At 48.3% G+C, this 19,913-nt stretch overlaps 1 protein-coding gene across 3 annotated transcripts; it reads left to right on the forward strand.

Moving 5' to 3' along the window:
• The first annotated feature begins 455 nt into the window (after window positions 1–455).
• On the forward strand, window positions 456–6,811 carry LOC135920007 (uncharacterized). 3 transcript variants are annotated; one of them, XM_065454071.1, is made up of 3 exons: window positions 456–613; window positions 3,890–4,053; window positions 5,918–6,811. In XM_065454071.1, the coding sequence occupies exons 2-3, from the start codon at window positions 3,900–3,902 to the stop codon at window positions 6,103–6,105; spliced, it is 342 nt and encodes a 113-aa protein (XP_065310143.1). In that variant the 5' UTR covers window positions 456–613; window positions 3,890–3,899; the 3' UTR covers window positions 6,106–6,811. The 3 variants fall into 3 exon arrangements, with proteins under 3 accessions (XP_065310143.1, XP_065310144.1, XP_065310146.1); XM_065454072.1 differs by having other exon boundaries at window positions 458–613; window positions 3,855–4,053; XM_065454074.1 differs by having other exon boundaries at window positions 506–613; window positions 3,858–4,053.
• The last annotated feature ends 13,102 nt before the right edge of the window (window positions 6,812–19,913 follow it).

The raw sequence follows: 19,913 nt of genomic DNA on the forward strand, positions 1-19,913 counted from the left end.
GCATGTTATAGTTTTTATTTTAGTCTTTGGTAGACAAGAGCTCAATATATTTGAAGACTAAGTACCATGATGTGACCTAAACTGCCATATCAATAAGGTTGTCGAGTTGCACAATGTGGTGACGAAGGTGCAAACAAAGAAAAAGAAAATAAATAAGAAAATTGCGATCAAGTTTGCTACAAGCTGCCAACAGTATACACATTATCCTATCTATAGAGGACGTTGCCCTTTCCATACCCTTTTGGCACGTCATACCTTTGGTCTAAAACGTAAAAAACCGAGGACACGAGATATTTAGGGACTTCTCTAGTGTTCCGTTAGAAATGCCTCTCGCATTAAATTTTTTTTATTGCGAGACTTTTCGGTATTTACGAAAGCACGAAACGGATTCACGTGGTTCAGGGTGAACTGGCCCATATGCAGGCGTCTGGAGAGGGCGCTCGACGCTCTTGCGACTGTTACGTCACAGGGACGCAGGAGAGAGCGGTGACGGCACAAAACCCACGCCTCGCAGTATGTAACCGTGGAGGCAGCTAAGAGGAGTCTGTTGTGGTGCCACGCACATCCAGCGTTGAACGAAGCGTCTTTCGTTTTGGACAGTCGCGCCCAAAAGGTACGTTCGCGTGCCCACTGTTTGTTCTTCGAACTCTCGTGGCTGAGTCCCAGGCGGTTCGCACTTGCAATGAAAAATTTTCGTTCCTCTCTTTTTTTTCATTTAAATCTTATGTTCTTGTGAGTGCTGAATCAACTACGTGATGCTCGGCCAGACTGGCTATCAGCAGTTATTTGTACTGCTTCTGTTTGGTTCCTTCGCCATAAAAGTCGTCGACTGTCTTATTTGCGTGCTACTTACTCGAGAGGTGCACGAGAGATGCACTATTTGGTAAGAGTATCTGTAACTGGTGTTGCATCAGCCCTTTAACCATGCACTTCGCAAAGCACTTGCGCCAAAATGCAGTTGGCAGAAGGGCCAAATTTAGGTGGTTAGGTGCTGGCAGAGATTGGTGTCTTGGTTTAGGAGCGTTTTCTTCGGAACTTGGGCACGAAAATATTTATCAATCGGTTAACTTCGAGAAACCAGTCCGAGAGAAGGTTCGAGCCACACGAGAGTTCTAGGCACTTGGTACGTCGCTTACGCGCCTATTTAATTACGCGAATGGATTTGCGTTTTACTGCGCGCGTTATTGACCGCTGAAGCGATCGGTATTCGATGTCCGCATCGACGTCGCGCGGCATCGCAATATTTTTTATCGAGGCCATCGCAACTCCACGAATAGATTGCACCTTTAGGCCGACTGCCTAGTTATTTGCAAGGCCACCCTGACTTCTCTGCGTTGACTGTGTCTCGCGATTTCGTGTGCCAGGTTTGCGTTATGCACATTAGTGGAGAGTGCTTTCGTTCGCTTACCGCGTGCATACATTGTTCACCGTCAAATCACACGTACACGTGTGGGAAGCTCAAAAGCGTTACGTTTTGAGCAAGTGGGTTGTACATAGTTCTTAAGAGACTTTTGCGCGCACAAAGACAGCACGTCGAACGAATTAAGAAGGGACACGCAATATGCGCATATTGCAATATGTATGCGCATTTTGTGTGTCCCTTATTCGTTCGACGTCCTGTCTTCGTGCGCGCAAAAGTCTCTTAAGAACCGTGTGTGAAGCGTACGTTTTTGTCCTATAACACTATTCTTTGTTTTTTTATTATCTTAGTAGTTTGTTTTGTTGGATGTTGTATTTCAATAGCCAGCGCAAAGTGCACCCCCTTTTGTTTTTGATTTCCACTTTCTGTTTCTCTCCTGGCTCACAGCTTCGTTCTTTTTTTCACGTATGGCTTTGGGATAGATGGCTACAAAAAGACACTAAAGAGGAAAAAAAGTATTTCAGCAGCGTCAGTAAACTACCTTACTACTCTACTAAACAAAGCCACTCTTACTTTGAGAGAAAGCATGGTAAATCAGAAAAGGCGAAAAGAGGAAAGATGGGCGGCAACGCGACTTCGATGTACTCGCATCAGGTTGTCGTGACGTCACGTATTTTGACTGCGCCTGCGCACGCCTACATAAATGTAATCGGAAAAGCTGCAGTATTTCAAAGCATTGCATTCTATTTAAGAACACTCAAGGACGGAAGTTATAAAGTTTCACCATCTGTTACAAAACCACAGTGGACAAATACGAAAAGAAAAATGAATACCGTCACGTAGCATTGTCGTACGGGAGCTGGGAATTCGGAGCGAAACGCAGATAAAGAAACGTCTACCTTGATGTTTTTCTTCTAATGGTCAACTGATTGCCGCGAGATTAACGAAGGTAGAGTTTTAAAAGAATAATTTATTACACTAAACTGATCTACTGTTCCTCTTTAGGGACGCTTGAAGCGGGCGCATTTTCTGCACTGTCCCAACTAACAAAAAAAAAAAAACAGCTTTGATGCGACAGAGACAGCTTCCGCTCACTGGCATCAAAGCCGTGTTTCCGGTAGATGCTAGACATTTCAGCGAGTAATTATCGGCACAAAAGGTGTACTCCAGCACGCGACAGTCACGTTTCAGGCATATGATCAAAGAAACATTGCCTCGGCGATCTGTGCTCGGCGAGTCTAAGAGTTCAGTATAAACTCCGCTCAAAAAACCGCACTGCACTTGCCCCCAGCGCCTCAGCACTACAAAACATATAAGCTTGTATTCACGGAACGCTCTTACGCTATAAGTGTTCGCAAGGGCAAATTCAGCCAATCCTGATGCTGCACATATCATTAGCAAAGACGACCAATCAATGTCATAGATTATTTGCAAACAAAAAAGCTTTGTTTGTATGCGGCCCATAATCCCCAAGAGATGTCAATGTTGAAAGAACTGATATAACCATCGCAAGAGTGGACACGGGACACTAGTAATGCGACAAGGACAAGAGCTACTAGCCCGGTCTCACACGTTGTTTCACTTGAAAGAACCTCGCCTCCGCTGTGACGCCACGGAAATGAGGGAACATCATTGGCTGGCAAACCTGCAGACACTATCCTTGAACTGGAGAGCAATGCGTTTGTCGCTGTATTCTTATGTTGTCACCAACGTCTTTGCGGACTTCACAACATCGACGAGTGGTGCCACCATGAGCGACCGCCGGACAAAGTGAAGGTCACCATGCCGGACTGCAGCGACCAGGCAGCTTATAGGACTTCAGGATATCATATAATGCGTGCATCCGTATCCACCTAAACGCGACACCTAGACCTCCCGCTCTTGGATGGCTCTAGTCAAAAGTGGGAGCAGAAACTGCGTAAATTTTAAAATAAATCAAGACACTCATCCTCATCACTATATTTTACTGCTTCGTTTGTGGGCAACCGCTGCGACAGCGGCGTGTGTTAAGTATATATGTTAGCCTTTTGCTGCTGATGACTTGCTGACCACGGCCTTGAAACACTCTTTAGTGGACGCAGAGGTAGATCAACGTTTGTGATAAGTAGTCCCTTGCAGTTATGTACGAGGTGACTCACTTACGATCTGTGTTTTGAACGCAACTTTAACTGAGTGGTGCGTTTCGACCCACCATCCATTGATACGTGAAGGACTCTTGCACCAACAGGTGAGAACTACAAAGTGTGACGACATTCGGGTAGCCGCGCACGGACAGACGTCAAGTGAATTCGCCGTCGCGGTGTTATCTTTATTTGTTTAATTGTCATTTTTTTCATTTCTGTATACATTTCATTGTCATATATTCTATACTTTTTTGTGCTGTAACCGTATAGGAGCTGAGTAGCCGAGTTATTCCCAGCCTAAATCTGCCCATAGCAACCCGTACGTAGCAGAACAGAAGTTAACAGAACAGTCGCGTGTTTTGAAATTTCAGCAGCGCATTCCACTTGGCGTCGCAACTCTTCTCAGTGCGGAAGCGATGGTTCGTTCGTGGAGCCTGGCTGCCCTGCTCGTGGTGCTGTTGGTCGCGTGCGCGGTGGTGAGTGCGGCGCCCCCGGCCAAGGGGGGCTCGTCCAGGTCTTCCCTGCCGCAGCAGGAGTCGACCGGCCTCTTCGACGCCCTCAAGAGCGCCAGTGAGTGAAAACACAGGAAGCGCTGTATCGATATTTTCGGCATTGGCATGCATTTTCGGCAACGCAATTGAAAAGAAGCCAAGGATCGCGCGACGAGCAATATGAAAAAAAAAAGATAGACGTATCGTTACCAGATAGGTGGACGACATTCGTTCTATCTGAAATCGAACACGGGTAGATGACGTTCTAGAGTCAGCGACAACCTGAGAATGCAGTAGCACATGCACCGCTGTCCAGCTCAGCGAACCTTTCTGTCGATTTGACAGCCAATAATGTTCGCTCATTTCCATGATGTCTCGATGGATTCGAACTTCTTTCGAAAACTATGTTTTTGTAGTGCGGAGGCACAGAGCGCACATGCCCTCCTATTTTGTGGGCAGAGCTTGTACTGAATTGGTAGGTCGCCATTAAATGTATGTAGTTGTGATAAAGATGAAGGAGCGGTGTTATATAGATTACACGAAGCGGGAAGGCATCATCTGCGGTGTCTTTGAATAACTGGCAGGTGCCAAGCAAAGGGACCACAGTCAAAGGTGGCAGTAGATTAAACTGAGTGATTTTACTTGGAGGTTGGAGGGCTTAGTGTCGGTTCACTTGACACAGAAAATGGCAAAACCGCAGAGAAACGTTTCGGCAGAAGCAACGTCTTGCAGTGAACATGATTCGGCTGAAGATGTGATAATGATGATAATTCAGCATTATATGCGTCGCGTCCCTAAGGGAGCAACTCCTTAAAGAAAAATAAAAAGAAAGAACACCTGCAGCACACAAGAAGCTCGATCACGGTGTCAGATTTCAACGCAGACACTTTCAAAACATAGGATCCATTAGAAACACCTTAGCATGGCTTCTAGAAGACGAGTGCGCCTGTAATTTTTGCTTGCAAATCGATCAGCAAAGATTGTCATGGCCATACAAGCTTCACATGCGATGGAGGCACTGGAACGTGCAAAGTCTGCGTGTGCGGTGCTCGAGCACTGGAACTGTATTTCGCACATGGGTAAAAGAAAGGTGCTATTTCTTCCCCTTTTCATGTGGCGTCTTAGAAAGGAAGCATCAGTCTGAAGGCAAGTGCATGCCCGTTCTTCTAAGAGCGCGTGAATTTAAGAGCGCGTGATTATCACGACGAATAAGAAGATTGAGCGCTTTCAGAGAAAGCGACAGGTTGAAATCACGCTAACAAATAATTGCTTTAACGTATATAGGATCGCTGCCACGAGATCTTTGCATGCAGATAAACTACTCCTGTTTCAAACGTTCGAAGAAGCTCGAGAAGGGCACCATGTTTTGTTAGCACCTGATGTACACTGTTGGTCTTAGGCTATCACTACTCACAAATAAAAGATAATCACGAGTTGCGCTTTGAAACGCGGAAATCTAAAGATTTCTCAGAGCCCTTTGTAGATTTGTGTATTTCACAAGAATTATGCAGATATATTCATAAAATCTCTAGATTTTAGCAACACTACAAATTTTCCCTCTTCCTTTGTCCCTGTTCTGTAAATGGTGATAGTTTCGAAATGCTAGTATGCTGTACCAACTAGTCATGCGCTTTGATTTGTAACTTTCTGCCAGCGTCCTCTTCCATATCGTGCCAATGATCTCACCAATCACAGGAAATCATGTAACGAATCAACTGGCTTGACGAATGGAAGAGACAGTTGACTCACCATTGCTGGCACGCTAACAACTCGTAAACATGCGTGTACAAACGCATACGACGTGTGGTAGAAAGCGCACCACGCAAACAGCTACGAATAGTATACGGAGGCCGTTACTTTCCTCCGTCTCAGGAAAGATTGAGGGGAGCTGAAGTTACGTCATGTCAACGAAATGCATATTCTCGCTTCTTTTCCAACCCCAGGCGGACAAGTCCAGTACGCGTCGGACAGGTTTCCCGTGAGCTACAACATGGCTGCCACGCGGTTCCAGAGCTGGGCCCAGGAAAACAAAGACAGCATCTCCAAATCGGCCGTCGACGCCTTCAACTTCGCGCGCACCATCTTCAAGCCCCTCGAGGCCGAGATAGCAAAGAATAGCCCTAAGGCTTGAAGGCCGGCAGACCACGCCTTCCCCAGTCACCATCGCTCACCTTTCGGACGCGAATATTCAGGAAGAGGCAGGGAAACCGATGCAGGCCTTGCGGCCCCGCAGGAAAATATCGCTCAAAAGCGCGGGAGTTGAGTCGTATACTCGCATGCCCTGTAGTGCACGCTGCAATAAAACGACCATTACTACGCGAGTGCGAGTAGCGTGTCTGTGTACAGCAACTTGCCGCGTCTTGCCTTCGCTTGAACAAGACTGCAGAGACGTGAAACGCCCGTGGTGACTGGTGGGCGAGGATTGAAACCTGGTGGGTGAGGATTGCTCTAGCACTGATATCGACACTACTTCATGTAAAGCTTGGCTCACGTGAAGGTGGATACAGTACCCGTGGCACGGAACCACTCGTTCGCAATTTACCGTCTATAATTCGGTGTTGGCTTCAGAAGACATTTGGACAAGTTCAGAGGGTTATTCGTGTACACAAACGGGGGAAGACTGATCCTTTTGCAGATTATATAACAACACTGTTTCCGTTGAGATACAGCCAAGACACTAAGCGTCTTTGTCAGGGCATTTTGTGCGATGTACGATTTACAGAACAGCCGTCATTCCATTGTTTAATTTTAAGCCTGTGTTAGTTTGATGTACCAGCCCTTTTGTATTTGTACCATGCATGTTCGAAGATATAAATAAAACAATGCTTTCGAGCTCAGCTGCAGCCTTCGTCTCTCAGTTATTGGGCACTGTCACTTTATGCCTATCTCCAGGTAAGCACAGGTAGGTACGAAAGCAGTAGTACGTGCAGGCATTTTGTTGTGTACTTTCCAACACACGGTTGGTGTGCCGTAGAGCACGTTCCAAGCTTAAGCAGAAACAGTTGCCTTACTTTTGAAAATAGGGAACGAGACTGATATCAATATAGTGCTCACTGGAAAGCACCTCATGGCTCGTTTGGTTGTGCGATGCAGCGTAAAAGTGAAAGGGCCGATATTTAGCATCAGAAGATATTATTTGTATCAGTAGAAGAAAGTAACATCGTATCGATTGGCTCAAGGACGCCGATGTCTGATGTGTACATGCTGCGCCTAACGTGTAACGATACTTGCAGGTTACAACATCAACAATGTGACTTATATACTTTTTTAATTGCTCTGCATGCTTCCACGTAAGCCTTGTGTGGTCAAGGTATTTTGGGTATTTAAGAAGAGATGCCCTGCTTATCCGTTTTGCCCCTCGCGCGATGAGGTCACCGATATTGAATACTGTGCTTACAGTCTGGCACTGCAAAACACTCTGCCTCAGCTTTGTTGTTGCGAATAAAGCAAAAGCACACAATGACAAGCAACGGAAACCGCAGTGCAACGTTCTCTGACTTTGGCGTTGTCTGTCTGTGCGTTAGTTGTAACAGTGCAGTGTGAAGAAATTCGACCCTCCCCACTTGACTGCCCTCCGAGGAGATGTCTTCCTCAACTGCACGTCAAACAGGTAGCGTTCTCTGAGGGGCTTAGTGACAGTGACGCGAGTTGTCTTATGCCTGCTGACTTGCATTCAACCGATTCGCGAACTTACGAATTTTGATAGAAACCTGGTGAGCCGCTCATCTGTCAACGCGGGAAATGGTCAGAACGGCCCAGTTCACAAGGCTTGCCTTAGCAAAACAATCATTCTTTCCTCTGGGCGAGCATGACATGCTGCTGAGACGAGTCTTTACGGGTCGACCCGTTAAGACTAAGTGACGGAGGAAGGAAAGTAAGAGGCGTACAGAACAAACCGCTTTCGGGTGCTTTAGAATGCCAGACCGGAGCTTAGCGGGGCCGAATGAATCTCCAATTGTTGTAGCCCTATTCTGCCCTATCTGCCCTATTCACGTATCAGAACCTCATTTATGTTAGCCAAATCTGACAAGCTAAAGGCATGAAGGCTGGGTGTAGTTGCATGGTTTAAGTATGCGTTACTAACTTAGGACTTATGCAAGAACACGCTATTTTTGGGATAGAAGCGTTTAAAAGTATAAGATCAAAGCGCATTGTGCACTTTATGCAAACGATCATTGGGGTATCATTGCACCGGTGAGCAATACAGTAGCGAAAAAGTTAGCAGGCTGAGTTTAAAGCTGACATCTGCGCACTTGCAACGAGACCTTGCAAGCAAGCTATATGCAACAACTGTCACACATGCTAAAAAACAGTCTTGGGAGTAATTGAATAACGATGCCCGGTAGCAATGTGAAACTTTCCTACAAGGTTCGGATCTCTGTGATGACCTTGACTTTTCTACTCTAATATTTTCGGTTTGCTTTTTCTCTTCGGGAATGATTTTCTTGAGCTGCACATAAGCCTCTACACAGTTATTTGACCCCCCCCCCCCGCCCTTCTTCTTACCTCTCTCCGCCTCAACCGAGGGCTTTTCGAAATTCCGGTAACGATTCCGCAACCTTCAAATGAAATATGTTCCTTCTTTTGGCGTTCTGAAATAACTAATGAAGCAATAATACTCACAACGCTTATTGCGGGTAGCTTATTGGCCACCTCTAAATCCAAGTAGCCAGATTACGACCAAAACAAGCTCTAATTGCGCTTCAGTTACACATAACGAAGGCTGATCGCGGTATTGGAGCCTGAGGACCTCCTTCAGAAAATTGGCGCTCGCGGCAAAATTATTGTTATACTTTCATTCCTCACTCGGTTATGATGACGGTTCACAAATATAAATACCCACATCTTGAAGACTGTTCAACTATTGAAGACTACAAAGATATCGAGTTTGGACTGCTTAACATAAGCGTTGATAGCGTAGATCACTGTACAGTTGCTCTGAAAAAAAAAAAAACACAAGGCGAAATGCAGAAACGAAGCACGTATATACATTTCGATGCCAGATAAATCAGCCTCTTTTTCTTGACCTTCACACAGTTTCAGGGGCAGAGAGGGAACTGTCTGACAACGAACAGGAATAAGCATACCTCTTGCCAGAACGCTGTGCGTTTTATATCTCTTGGCCATCTTTGTGGTTAACTTCTTCGAGACGTATCAAGTCGATCTGCGGTTACAATATCTAGTTGCCTTCGAGGCACCCTCTTTCATGCTGCTCGAGGGACACGAACGATGAGAAGGTCGCAGCTGTGCTCTTATTGATGCAACAGCGCGGGTGATATGCATCTACGCAACGAGAGGGCATTGCGATATCACGTTTAACATTGAGCAAGGTGTTTTAGGGCTGCGATCGTAACGTGAAGTTGCTTCATCAGTAATATATGGCCTTGCGTATACAATTTTGTAATACCGCTCTTTAAAATGCCTGATTTTGAATTGTGGCGGTTGATTTACATTCTTTCTGCTGTGTGCTTCGGTTTCTGTATCCCTAGTATCGTACTTATACTAGAGAGAGAAAAAATGCTAACGAAAGAAGGCAGCAGCTCGCACGCAAGTATCACAACGAGGAATAAATGATACCTTTGAAGCATTCACTGTGCCCTTTTCTTTATCTTATTTTCCGCTGTCAGCATCCTGCTTGTGCGGATGCGCGTCAGCGCCAAACAGTCAAGCGCAGCACTCGAAAGCCGTAAACATACGTACAAAATCACAAGGCTACAGCAGCAATGATTCGGCTGCCCGGTTATTTACGGGAGCAACCGCCTTCAAGTGTAAATTCAAATCTCCGAGTTTTAGCCAACACACCGAATTCGGCGCGCGCCAAATTGCTCTACAAACATGTTCCTACCTTATGAATGTCTTCTTTTTCTTCTACAGAAGTTTACGGTGCGCAAAAGACGAGTGGGCGCCAGGAAACCTGGACCCATATTTCAAAATACTTCTTACGCTAGAATTGTTTTGAAGAGAAAATTCTAGCCAATCCTGTTGCTGAGCATACCATTAGCAAAGGCGGACGACCAATTGTAAAAAGAACTTATGATAGAAAATTTTTGTGAATACGGGCCCGGCTCTTAACAGCGGAGCTGTTCTAAGTCTAACCTTCGCCGTTAATTGTCCGGTGTCACGCAGCGCGACAGGTTCCGGAGTTCATCGCTGAGGTCGCGCCGGGGGTAGGAGCGGCTGAACAAAATGGCGGACTACTCGCGCGTTGGAATACTGTTACGAACTTGCACCGCTGCACCACGATTACGGCTTTGTGGTCCCGTAGCGCTCTTCACCCGTTTCGTGACAGAGCGTTGGTAGCGAAGACTCCGAGCCTGGCGTCGATGAGAATAACAAAAGGGACTTTATACATTATATACAGGTTATCATACAGGACATAAACGGATCGGCAGTGGGGCCGAGAGCTCACACAAACGCGACTGTTCTCGCACGACGGCGTCCAGCGAAAACGCGTGACACATCTCACCCCAGTCGGGAGCGACCCTCTCTCCAGGTGGGGTCGGCGGATCCTGTTTTCGAGCGGCGTGTCGCTGCTTTTATAATCCCCGAGGCCCATTGTCACTCAAACGGCCCAATACAAAGTCAGCACACGACGGTCGTCCGAAGGGTCCAACCAGCGACCGCGCTGGCCACCCGGTTCAAAGTTCGCGCGCGCGGTGACCTCCAGGCAAGGGAGGTGCGGCGCCGGGCCGTCGGGCACACGCGGACACGTCAAAACACGCTGCTCCGCCGAGGCTTCTCCCGCACGAAGGCGCAGCATCTTGACTTGTGAAGGGAGAATTATGGCGCTCGCAGGATAGATTCTGCATCTTGCAGATTCGGGATCCGGGCTTGTGGTAATGGCACAACAGCATCCCCGCCCTCAGATAAGGCGCCGGGAAGACGAGCTGCCTCCACGTGGCTCGGATGCCAGGCGCGCACGTTCGTCAGGCTCGTCCAAGTTCACGTCCAGTGTCGGGACGCCAGGTAACCTCACGTGCCCAGGTCCGACTCGCCAGGACAGGAGCTCTGCTCACCACGTCGTCGCCAAGGCACCTTGACCAGCTCCGCTCGGGTCGTTCCTAAGACCTTGCTTCTCGCCACTGGTCCCGCTTGGTCGTTCTGCAGCTTGCAAAACCGACCGGCAAAAGGCAACACCCAACACGAACAAGTGCCCTCTGTCTCCCGTCAAACACCAGACAAGGCCATAATTCAAATCAACCTAACTAAATTGTTTTCCCCTTTTTTCTCCCGCTGCAACAAGAGGCAGGTGTACGATCTAGCACACAAGGCTTAAACAATCAGTTTTCAAATCATCAACATAACAAAATAGAAACAATTAATAATCAGCAATAATAATGACAAATAGAATGGTCCTCTTGAAATCGCTTTGGACCGAAAACATACTACTGAGGAAGCAAATGAGGTCATTCATTTTTCCCGGCGATATTTTCGCGGAATCTGAAGCTGCTTATATTTGCGACCCTGCTTATCCGTGTAGCGGCGGTACAATAAGCCAGGTTCCTTGCCAAATGAAACCCCCTTTTTTTCCACTCCCCGTTTGACGCTCTTCCTCAGATCGGCTAATGAACCGCCTTCCTGTTGCTCGCGAATCAGACTTTTTCTTTCAACTGCAGCCTGCTCCTGCCGGCTGGCGGAAACCGGAGCGAGTGTGGAGCCCGCGTCGCCTAATTGCGGCGTCGAGTCTATATCGCGGCTAGCACTGCACGCGTCACTCCCACTCACTTCCAGGACCCGCTCGTCTAGGCCAGCCTCCGAGCTCTGCCTCTCCCGTGACTGCTCGCCACTCAAGTTACCGTGATCGGTCCGTGTGCCGCACCGCCTTTCGCTCACCGACGCTAAGTCAAGTTCCCTCGACAGCGGGCGCGCTTTGGATCGCGTGGGGGCCATGTACGCCACGTCGGCAAAGAATGATTTGCTCTGATCCCTCAGCAGCTGCTCCGAGCTATTTGAGAAGAGGTAGGAAAATTGCTCCGGGAGGGCGGCTGACACAGCGGCTTCGGTGTTAAGTTTTCCAAACTCTCCTTCAATGATAACCGTTGCGATCGGTAAACAGACACTCTCCTTCTCGGCCACTTTCCGTATCCTAACGCACTCTCCCGTAAAATCACTCGAGGAGACGAAAGACGGGTGAACAACGTCCATAGTTGCTGCAGAGTCCCGCAGTGCTCGGCACTTCTTGCCGTTTACCTTAATTTCCTGCACATAGGGCTCCAATAGACGTATGTTTTTGTGAGTTTCCTGTATCGTTGCAAAAGCAATTCTCTCTGGGCAGCTTGCAGCGATGTGCCCTTGCTTTTTGCAATTGTAGCAGGTTAACGGTCTCCGTTTTTCAAAAGAACGCGTCATTTCGTTTCGCTGTTTCGGACCATCGTCATCATTCTGAGATGCATTCTGTCCATCCCTTACAGTTTCTTTGGGAAGGGACTCGTCGTCCCGAAACTCGCGACGCGTGATTTCCTTCCGTTCGTCGGGCTTCCCGTAAAACCCATCTCTTCTATCTGCTTTTTCTATGCGCACTGCCTTGCTGTGCAAGCTGCGGCGGGTGTAATACTCTTCCGCTAACTCTGCTGCCTTGTTTAGCTTAACCTCCTTTAGCCTATCTTGCAGCCAGAGCCGGACATCCTCATCAATGCAACGGTAGAACTGCTCCAACGCGATGCATTCGACAATTTTGTCGCGGTCGTCGAAAACCTCTTCGCCCTTCAGCCATTCCACCAAGTCGGCTTTTAGACGAAACGCGAAGTCAACATTCGACTCCTTACCCTTTTTTGCATACCGGAACCTCTGCCGGAAAGCTTCGGGCGACAATTTGTACTTCCGCAGTAGCGCTTCCTTCACATCACTGTAGCTCTCAAACGCCTCTTTCGATAAGCAAGTTATTACGTCTGATGCCTCCCCAGGAAGCAACGCTAACAGATTCTGTGCCCAGAGGGATCGCTCAATGCTATTCCGTTCGCACACGTGCTCAAATTTCACGAGGTATTTGGCCATATCCTCTCCGACGACAAAGGGTGGAAGTTGATCGCGTATTCTTGGAACGTTAGAAGTGAGACTAGGCGCTGGCGAGCTATTTCGGGTCTCCAACTCTTTCATTTTAAGCTCGTGCTCACGAATCTCTCTCCTTTCCTCCTTTTCCTCCTCGCGACGTTGCTGTTCTCTCCTTTCCTCCTTTTCCTCCTCGCGACGTTGCTGTTCTCTCCTTTCCTGCTCGCAACGTTCCTTCTCCTCCCTTTCCCGACGTTCATTGATACCCGCCAAGGCCTCAGCGGCTTCCTCAGCCGTTACGTCCCCAGTCCTCATGACCTCAAGGATCGCATTCTTTCTTTTGGTTGAGCCCAACTCAATGCCCAACTCCTCACAAATTTCGAGAAGTTCCTTCACCTTGTACTTCTCCATCGTTCACACTGTCCTCCTGCTGTTTACCCTTTTTGAATATACCTGCCGTACGCTACTATAACACTACTAGTAAGACATATGCAAGTATTTCACACACTGCCCTGTTTACCCTCTCAGCATCCCCTGGTTTTCAAAACACTCTTACTAGGCTTGAAACACACAAGGTTAAACACAATGCAACACCAAGTCAATCCCTGAGCTACTATAACCTGTGTCAGAGAAAGTCTGGTGTTTGAGGTAAACTTCAGGCACTCACCGCGCCGAGGTAGCTGATGCCGGTCAATCCCGTAGCTGCTATCCAGTGTTATGGAATCCCAACCGGTGCCACCAGTGTTATGAACTTGCACCGCTGCACCACGATTACGGCTTTGTGGTCCCGTAGCGCTCTTCACCCGTTTCGTGACAGAGCGTTGGTAGCGAAGACTCCGAGCCTGGCGTCGATGAGAATAACAAAAGGTACTTTATACATTATATACAGGTTATCATACAGGACATAAACGGATCGGCAGTGGGGCCGAGAGCTCACACAAACGCGACTGTTCTCGCACGACGGCGTCCAGCGAAAACGCGTGACACATCTCACCCCAGTCGGGAGCGACCCTCTCTCCAGGTGGGGTCGGCGGATCCTGTTTTCGAGCGGCGTGTCGCTGCTTTTATAATCCCCGAGGCCCATTGTCACTCAAACGGCCCAATACAAAGTCAGCACACGACGGTCGTCCGAAGGGTCCAACCAGCGACCGCGCTGGCCACCCGGTTCAAAGTTCGCGCGCGCGGTGACCTCCAGGCAAGGGAGGTGCGGCGCCGGGCCGTCGGGCACACGCGGACACGTCAAAACACGCTGCTCCGCCGAGGCTTCTCCCGCACGAAGGCGCAGCATCTTGACTTGTGAAGGGAGAATTATGGCGCTCGCAGGATAGATTCTGCATCTTGCAGATTCGGGATCCGGGCTTGTGGTAATGGCACAACAATACACTGTTCTCACCGTCGTCTTCGGTACAGTGATGGGCCTTCTCCGTAAACATATGTAGCCTTGCAGCAATAGTTCACTGATACCTACCGCCTCGAATATAGGAAGGAAAATTTGACCTAAATTAAGAATAAAAACAAACAAATAAATAAAAATAAAACAACTACGGAACACGAAGGTGAGCCATTAAAGCACTCGTCCCACACTTTTACTCCCCTCTCTTTCTCCTTTGTTCTACTCAAAAACAAAAGCTGCGAATACCGGAAAATAAATATGACACGGAAGGAGAGAGAGAAGTGAGAGAAAGCGATTCTTTACCACACATTGAAAGGCTTGCCTCGCCGTACGCCTGGCATGACTACTCCAACTGATATACTCATTATGAATTAAACGGCGCATGGATAGAATTGTAGATAACACGCTTACGTGCATCATACGCAAGCATACAAAACAGAAGTTAATTTCCGTGACCCATCAAGGTGCCTGAGCAAGAGCAGGAGCGCCTTCGTATAATAAAAGGACCATGTATAATAAGAGGACCATGTTCAGATCAGCGCCAATAAGCTCATAAAGACAGGATGTTTAGGAAATGAAAAATTTGGTTTAGGCGCCTATAACAGGCACTAAAACTGTCATTTAAGGTATATATAGAGGCCGAAAACTGTCTTTTAGGCCCCATGTATAGGGTGAATTAGTAAGAACTTCCGCTGAGGATAAACTGAGGATAAATCTGAGGATAAACTATGATTTTCTAAACACAGCCCACGAAACTCCGGTTATGTGATATCCAGGGAAAAGACGGGGAATGCGGGAGATGGAAATTCAAGACGATGAGCAAAACGTGAACAAGGTGAATGCAGGAGCCAATGTTTCGACAAGTGGACTTGAAGACAAGGCCCTGAAGAAGACAAGTCCACTTGTCGAAACGTTGGCTCCTGCATTCACCTTGTTCACGTTTTGCTAATCGGTTATGTGACAGTAATTTTATTTTCTAAATAAAACGAAATGAGGCTCGCTTCGTAGGTAATTACAAGATTTATTTGAAATCTTGTGCGACTAGACACCACGAGAAAGGACACGAAAGCAGTGACAAAGAACCATCATGTAAAAAAAAAAATCCGGCTTGATGTTATGCCTTTCTTTTCAATTAGTATATCAGTTTGCGTGAAGAAAACGTACACGGTCAACATCCACCTAAGTTAGCGGCACACAGTCGTACTGCCGAACCTTCAATGTCCCAATGCGCTCTGCCAGCCAGAACCCATGACACTTCTTTCAGTAGCCAAAGCCCCTGATTTTTGTCCGACACGGTTTGAGACTTTCGAACCAACTCTCAGCAACAGGTACAATTCGGACTGCGGCGAACCTTTCCTGAGCGTGCCAAATGAGCCCGACATTACAGATCAGAGTTGCGCATTCAACTTTCCCGGTGACGTAGGCTAAAAACGTGAAGTTAGCGCACTAGTATGCACGCTAGATCACCTTCAAGTGTATCGTTGCGTAGAGCAGTCTGAGCCCTTCTCGAATGCGACACTATCGTGTGCTGTAAAGCCGTTATTAGCAGACCTTACTCCGCGGTAAAGTGTTTGTTTAATAATGCGCTGCCTTCAGCCAAGTTTGCTAGCGGGCGTGATATCATTATAAACAAGATGAGGCTAGAGAAAAACATAGAAAACGCGTTTTTAGGTACGAAAATTCAATATAGGCACCAGCATTCATATAGGAATTTATAGGCACGATAAAGGTGCCACTAAAATGTTTCTAGACCTATAGCTCGTGCTTATATGATAAATAGGCCTGATAAGCGCGTAAAGAAAAAAAATTGGCATATTGCTTAAAGTTCCAGTTTCTAGATAACCAATAAGGGCTGAAATTTACAGCCTCGATGAGCGAAGGCGGAATGAGATGTTCTCTAGCTTTGTCAACAGACGCTTGCCGGGTCACTTTATCCCAAAGCCGAGCAATACACTAAACGTAAAAAATGAACGAGGTTTGGATAAGATCCCCTTTATATCTATCTATGCTACTGATCACCTGTGTTCCAGTTTCGAATAAGACATCAGCATCAACTATACAGCGCGCCCGCATCGTTAATGAAAGCTTCGTTCCCTGCGCGCAGATTCCGACAGTGAGGATTTCATGCTGCTGATTTGGTATTTTTTTGTTGTTATTTGGATTATGTCCTCTTTTTTTCTCTCTCTCTCTCGCACGCACGCACGCACGCACTTCCTCTGCGCACGTGTGGGTGTGCCATGTTCTTTCTACTTGTCTCGACTTGTGCTGTGCACTACAAACTTCGTGCGCGTGCCTTTTAGACGCAAGCAGCATGCCTGCCGTCACTACCATAAGTCAGTAAATGACGATTTCTCGTTCTATAGTAGATGTTCTTTCAGTAAAATCAGTAAATTCATTAAAGACACAGCCATAAGTAAGTAAATAACAATCTCTCTACCTCTCTTTCTCTCACCAAGAACGATCTCCAGAAAGCTTGATTATATTGTTGCGGGATGTTACAAATGATGGATATGGCGTTCAGGCAACCGCCAGACTTCGTCTTTCTCTAGTCCAATTCAACGTCTTCCTTCACTTCACCGTAACATCACCCTCCCGGTGGGGGAGCTCCGTCCCGGTGCAAGTTAAACAGCCTCACTTATTGGGGGGACATAGGGCTTGAGCCTGGTGACGTGAACAACATCACTGGTTAAGTTGGGAGGCACGGAAGGCTGACCGAGTGGGGCGATCTCGTAGGTCACGTCGGACAGTTGGCGTAAGATCTGGTACGGACCAGAAAAACGGGACAGTAATTTTTCCGACAAGCCGACACGACGTGAAGGCGTCCAGAGAAGGACAAGGGAACCAGGTGAAAAATGGTGGTCTCGGTGCCGAAGGTCGTAGCGTCGCTTTTGAGAAGCTTGCGAGACTGTGAGGCGATGACGGGCGACATCTCGGGCCTGGGCGGCTAAGTCAATAGCATCGCGAGCGTAAGCAGTGCTGGGTGACTGTACTGCGGAAGGTAGCAACGTGTCAAAAGGCAAGGTGGGGTCGCGGCCGTACAAAAGGAAAAATGGTGAAAATCCGGCCGTGTCGTGACGGGACGAGTTGTATGCGAAAGTGACGTATGGTAAAGCGACGTCCCAGTCGCGGTGATCGTTGGAAACGTACATGGCGAGCATTTCAGTGAGTGTGCGGTTGAGTCGCTCGGTGAGGCCGTTCGTTTGAGGGTGGTACGCGGTAGCAATCCGATGTTCTGTAGAACAGGAGCGGAGCAGATCATCAACGACCTTCGATAGAAAGTAGCGGCCGCGATCCGTCAGCAACTGGCGAGGGGCGCCGTGGTGCAGGATGACGTCTTTTAGTAAGAAGTCGGCGACATCTGTAGCGCAGCTGGTTGGCAGGGCTCGTGCGATGGCATATCTAGTGGCATAATTGGTTGCTACAGCAATCCATTTGTTTCCTTTGATGGAAATTGGAAACGGACCAAGGAGGTCGAGGCCCACACGGAAGAAGGGCTCTGAAGGTATATCAATGGGTTGAAGCAAACCAGCGGGAGGCATAGCAGGCGTCTTCCGGCGCTGACACAGGTCGCAAGAAGCGACATAACGGCGCACAGAGCGATAAATGCCAGGCCAGAAGAAGCGGCGCCGCAGGTGGTCGTAAGTACGAGTGACGCCCAGATGTCCAGCAGTAGGAGCGTCATGAAGTTGCTGGAGCACGGTGAGTCGAAGGTGCTTGGGGACGACTAGGAGGAGCTCCGGGCCGTCAGGACGAACGCTACGACGGTATAAAGTTCCATCGCGCAAGGTGAACATCCGAAGGGACGGGTCATTGGGCGAGGAGCTGAGGCGTTCCATAAGTGTTCGAAGAACAGGATCCTTGCGCTGCTCGTCGCCAATGTGGAGGAAGCCGGAGAGGGACAGAATACTGATGTCCGAGTCTGCATCGGTATCGTCCGGTTGATCCACGGGATTGCGGGACAGGCAGTCAGCGTCTTTATGCAGGCGTCCTGACTTATATATAATAGAAAATGTATATTCTTGTAGGCGCAATGCCCAACGTGCAAGTCGTCCAGTTGGGTCCTTCAAAGAGGAGAGCCAGCAGAGGGCGTGATGGTCGGTGACAACGCAGAAGCTCCGACCGAAAAGGTACGGGCGAAATTTCGCGACCGCCCATACGAGCGCGAGACATTCTCTCTCAGTAATGGAGTAATTTCGCTCGGGCGTGGAAAGGCGGCGGCTAGCGTAAGCGATGACACGGTCTTGGCCCTGTTGACGCTGAGCGAGGACAGCGCCGATGCCATGACCACTCGCGTCAGTTCGTACTTCAGTGGGCGCAGAAGGGTCAAAGTGGGAGAGAATCGGGGAAGTGGTAAGCCGCTCAATCAGGGTAGAGAAGGCTTTCTCCTGTAGCGGTCCCCAAGAGAAAGAGGCGTCTTTCTTAAGAAGGTCAGTGAGAGGGTGAGCGATGTCCGCAAAATTTTTCACAAATCTCCGAAAATAAGAGCATAAGCCCAGAAAACTACGGACATCGTTCGTTGAACAAGGTACAGGAAAATTTCGCACGGCGTGAACTTTCTGTGGATCAGGTTGGATTCCGGCGGCGTTGACGAGATGACCAAGCATGTTAATTTCACGGCGACCGAAATGGCACTTGGAGGAGTTTAGTTGAAGGCCAGCCCTGCGAAACACGGAGAGTATGGTTGTGAGGCGCCGCAGGTGGCTCTCAAAGTTCGGCGAAAACACAATCACATCGTCGAGGTAACACAGGCATGTAGACCACTTCAAGCCGCGCAAGAGAGAGTCCATCATGCGCTCGAATGTAGCTGGCGCATTGCATAATCCAAAGGGCATGACTTTAAATTGGTACAGACCGTCCGGTGTGACAAAGGCGGTTTTCTCGCGGTCCATCTCATCGACGCTAATCTGCCAATAGCCGGAGCGGAGGTCAATTGATGAAAAGTATTGGGATCCGTGAAGGCAGTCAAGAGCGTCATCAATGCGAGGCAAGGGATAAACATCCTTCTTTGTTATCCGGTTGAGGTGACGGTAGTCAACGCAGAAGCGCCACGAGTTATCTTTTTTCTTTACTAAGACAACCGGTGATGCCCACGGGCTACTGGAGGGTTCAATGATGTCCTTGTCCATCATCCTGTCTACTTCTTTCTGTATGATGGCCCTTTCTGTTGCCGAGACACGATATGGCCGCCTATGAATGGGGCTGGCGTCACCGGTGTTGATGCGATGCGTGACAACAGATGTCTGGCCAAGTGGACGGTCGTCCAAATCAAAGATGTCCCGATAAGATGACAGGAGATGACGAAGAGCTATTGTTTGCTCGGAAGGAAGGTCGGGGGCGATCATCTTAGAAACATCGTCCGTAGGCGTCGAGTACGAAGGAGTGGATGACAAAGGTCCGTTCGTACTGAGGAAGGATTCAGAGGTCAAAAAAGAAATCTGAAATTCTTCCAAAGGAGTGATATGCGCTATGGCGATACCGTGTGGCAAAACATGTGACGAGAACCCAAAGTTGAGGATAGGCACGCGAGCGCAGTTTTCGCGGATCCGAATTAAGGTGCT

This window comes from Dermacentor albipictus, chromosome 4 (genome assembly GCF_038994185.2).
Source record: "Dermacentor albipictus isolate Rhodes 1998 colony chromosome 4, USDA_Dalb.pri_finalv2, whole genome shotgun sequence".
NCBI lineage: Eukaryota > Metazoa > Arthropoda > Arachnida > Ixodida > Ixodidae > Dermacentor > Dermacentor albipictus.